The 3,557-nt window shown below is 63.5% G+C and overlaps 1 protein-coding gene across 7 annotated transcripts in view; it reads right to left on the bottom strand.

Annotated features, from left to right (window-relative positions):
• LOC102383543 (phospholipid phosphatase 3-like) overlaps positions 1 to 3,557 on the bottom strand; it is a 7,657-nt gene that overhangs the window by 1,903 nt on the left and 2,197 nt on the right. For 2 of the 7 annotated variants that reach the window (XM_014519823.2, XM_014519824.2), the window contains exons 3-6: positions 2,521 to 2,678; positions 1,991 to 2,256; positions 1,610 to 1,670; positions 153 to 323 (exon numbers count right to left, since the gene is read on the bottom strand). In XM_014519823.2, coding sequence (XP_014375309.1) covers positions 153 to 323; positions 1,610 to 1,670; positions 1,991 to 2,256; positions 2,521 to 2,678 — 656 coding nt within the window. The remainder of the gene's footprint in view (positions 1 to 152; positions 324 to 1,609; positions 1,671 to 1,990; positions 2,257 to 2,520; positions 2,679 to 3,557) is intronic. The other 5 variants (XM_006023350.2, XM_025203959.1, XM_014519826.2 and 2 more) reach the window with 5 other exon arrangements.

Here is a 3,557-nt window from a genome sequence, read left to right as displayed (position 1 = left end):
GGTTGGACCATAGGACCAGGGGGGCAGGATGAAGGAACCAAGAGGCAGGGCCAAGGACCAGGGGTGGAGCTAAAGGACTGGGGGCAGCATTAAGGAAAGGGAGGGACTATGCAACCAGGGTTGGGGCTAAGGGATTGGGGGTGGCGCCTTACCGCCCAGGTGGCAACAAGGATGCCCTGCAGCAGCCCAGCGGCCACATCGGCTGGGTGGTGCCGGTGCTCGGCCACGCGGGTCAGTCCCGTGCCCAGTGCCAGCAGTAGTAGTGTTGCCTGCAGCAGTGCCCGTGGTGCCCGCCGTCCCGCCCCCTGTGCCTGCATGTACAGCTGGGGAGGGGAGGGGGCAGGGCCTCAGTGAGGAGCGGGGCAGGCACAGGCCCCACCCCCCACACCTGCACACGGGGGGGGGGGGGGGGCTTTGCCCAAGCCCCCCCCACTTGGTGTCCAGATCCTAGTATCTCCAACCAAACTATGTCCCACCCACTGTACCCACCTCTAAGCCCCACCCACTCTGGGGATGCCTCACAGGCCCTGCCCCCTCAGCCGAGCAGCTCTGGGACCCCCTGGACTGGGAAACCAGGCTCTGCCCCTAGGGCGAATGCCCCACCTACATCCTAGGCCTTGCCACCAAGCTCCGCCCAATCTGTCCCCACATGCTAGGTTCCGCCCCCAAGCCCTATGCCCCACAATCTCACAGGCCCTGCCCCCAGCCCTAGGCCCTGCCCCACACAGCTCCCCATCCACTAGACTCCACCACCAGCCCTATGCCCTGCACACAGGGCCCCCATGCCCTGCTCCTACCTCCTCACAAGCCCCACCCTAGACTTAGGTCCCACCCACACCCAGGCTCCCCCACCTTCACTCCTATACTCTGCCCCAGACCCACACCCTGTCCCCTCCCAGCTCAGCTAGGACAGAAAGAGCTTTAGCCAGGGTCCCCCATTTGATGTCCCTCCTCCCTCCCCTTTGCCTGTCTCCTCCCCCCACATCCTAGGAGGCACAAAGGGTGCCTCTGTGTCCAGCAAACAATGGACCCTGGCATCTGGGAGGCCTGGCTCAGCTGGAGGGACTGACTGTGGGGGAGGGAGCAGGACACCTGGCTTCCTTCCTCAGCTGGGGGAGGGGAGGGGAGTGGGGTCTAGTGGGTTGGGCGGGGCAGGAGCCTGGATGCCTGGGTCCTTCATTTTTCTGGGCCTCAGTTTCCCCCATTTGCCTCTGGCGAACCCAGGGGTCTGGATACCCCATTCCAAGCACCAGCCCCCCCCCCACCCCAGAACTAGGGCCCAGGCGTCTGGGCTCCCAGCCCCCCCCAAGCACTAAACCCCATTCCCCACCCCAGATCTAGAAAAAGAACTCAGGGGTCCAGGCTCTCAACCTGTCCCCCACACCAACCCAGCACTCTCCCAGAACTAGGAACAGAACCCAGGTGTCTGGGCTCCCAGTCCCCCCTTGCTCTAACCACTTGACCACCCCCCATAACCGTCCAAGATCTAGAGATCATAACCCCCTGAAGACCCAGGGCTGGGAGAGAACCCAGGCATTTGGGCTCCCAGCCCCCTCTGCTCTAACCCCTGTAGCCTCCTTCCCCCATCTAGGCAGGGAGGGACACTCACCACCAGGTAGGTCATGGTGTACATGGCGAAGGAGGCGTGGCCTGAGTAGAATGACTTCCTGCTGGGGAGGAGGGGGTTAAAAACCAGGCCAGCCCATTCCCTGCTGGTGAGGTGGGGGGCATAACACCCCTCTGCTCCCCCTCGGTGGGGCTGTCCTGGCCAGCCTTAAAGGGGCAGAGACAGGATCATTCTGGGGAAATCCAGGCCCCACCCCCAGGCTGTCATCCCCTCTGTGGCCACTAGGGGCCCCCCCAAGTGTTTAGCTCTGCCCCCTCCAGTCTTAAAGGGCCAACTCTCACGGGGGGTGGTCCCAAAGCACATAGCTCCGCTCCCCCTCAAGCTTTGCCCCCTCCAGGCATAAAGGGCTGCCCCCCACCTCACCTAGCTTCCTTCTCCTCTGAGGGGCTGGCAGTACAGATGTAGGCCTCCACGTAGCCCCGGGAGCAGTCAACGAGGGCCATGTCAGGGCAGCAGACGGCTAGGAAGTGGGGGCGCAGCCGGCCCACAGCCACCTTGGCTACGTTGGTCAGGGACTGGCCCACGGTGCAGCCAAAGAGGAAGGCGCCAAGCTCTTTGTACAGTGCCGGTGCATAGGCCTGGGGGCCGAGGCCCTGGCGCCGCACCCGGTAGCTCTCACCCAGGGCAATCTGTTGGGGGAGGGGGGGAGGGAGATGTGGGGTGCTGAGAGCAGGGAGCCCTTGGATTTATACCCACCGAGGAGGCCTACTGACCCCTCAACCCCTCTCATGCCCCTCACAGAGGGTATCTGCAGTTCCAGGCCTTTCTTTGGCTGACTAAAGGGCACCTGGGTGCAATACCAGCTCTGGGAGACAGAGCTAAGGGGGTGCCTCTGGGGGCACTGTGCTGGGGGGTTGGGTGGGGGGGTCCAGTAGGGGGGCACTGGGACTCACGGCGGTGGCGGAGAGCAGGAGGCCGATGGAGACAAGGGCACCGTCGCTCACAGTCTCGGCTGCCATCAGCGGGTACCGGATGGAGCTGTCGTTGCAGTAGAAGCCGCGGCGCACGGGGGGCACCAGCCCCAGCTCGCACAGCAGGAAGGGGACAGCTGCTGTGGGGTGGGAAAGGGGGTCATCAGCCCAGCAGGGAACCCCCGAGACCACAGTCTCCTCCTAGAGCTGGGATGGAACCCAGGTGTCCGGGCTCCCAGTCCCCCTGCTCTAAACCCCCAGGCTCCACTCTCCAACCTGGAGCAGAACCCAGGCATCTGGGTCCCTATAACCTATAAGATCCCACTTCCCTCCAAGAGCTGGAGAGAATCCAGGCGTCTGGGCTCCCAGGTCCTCCTGCTCCAACCCTCCCCAGGTCCCACTTTCCTCTCAGAACTGGGAGGGACCCCAGGCATCCGGGCTCCCAGGCCCTGCCTTTTCGAATATCCTGGACCCCTGTCTTCTTCCATGGGTGGAGAGGACCCAGGCATCCGGGTTCCCAGGCCCTTCCTGTTTGAACATCCTGGACCTCTGTCCTCTTCCATGGGTGGGAGAGAACCCAGGCATCCGGGCTCCCCTCCCCAACCCCACCCCCAGCTCTACACCACTAGATCTCTTTCCTCTACCAGGTCTGAGAAAAGAACCCAGGTGTCCTCACTCTCCTAACCTTCCCCTCCCAGCCTTGGGAGAGAACCCAGGCATCCAGGCCCCCTGCCTTCTCCCTCCCCACTGTTGCAGCTGCCTGCTGGGCAAGCAGTTTCCCTGCCCTGTGCCTCACTTTCCTCAGCACTTCCCTTGTCCCTACCCCCAGTCTGCCCCCACTGCCCCAGCCAGCTGTGTACCCCCTGCCCCCAAGCTCAGGGAAGGGGGAGTCTGTAGGGGGTGCTGTGCCTAGGCAGACCAGGGAGTGGGGCTACAACCCCAACCAGGATTTTGGGGGTAACTACCCCTTTAAGAGTCACAGCTGTGGTTCTTAAAGGGGCAGTCACCTTCAAATCCCC

This window comes from Alligator sinensis, unplaced genomic scaffold, assembly GCF_000455745.1.
Source record: "Alligator sinensis unplaced genomic scaffold, ASM45574v1 scaffold707_1, whole genome shotgun sequence".
Taxonomy (NCBI): Eukaryota; Metazoa; Chordata; order Crocodylia; family Alligatoridae; genus Alligator; species Alligator sinensis.
Note: the sequence above shows the minus strand (reverse complement) of the source record. Positions and strands in the feature narration are given on the sequence as shown.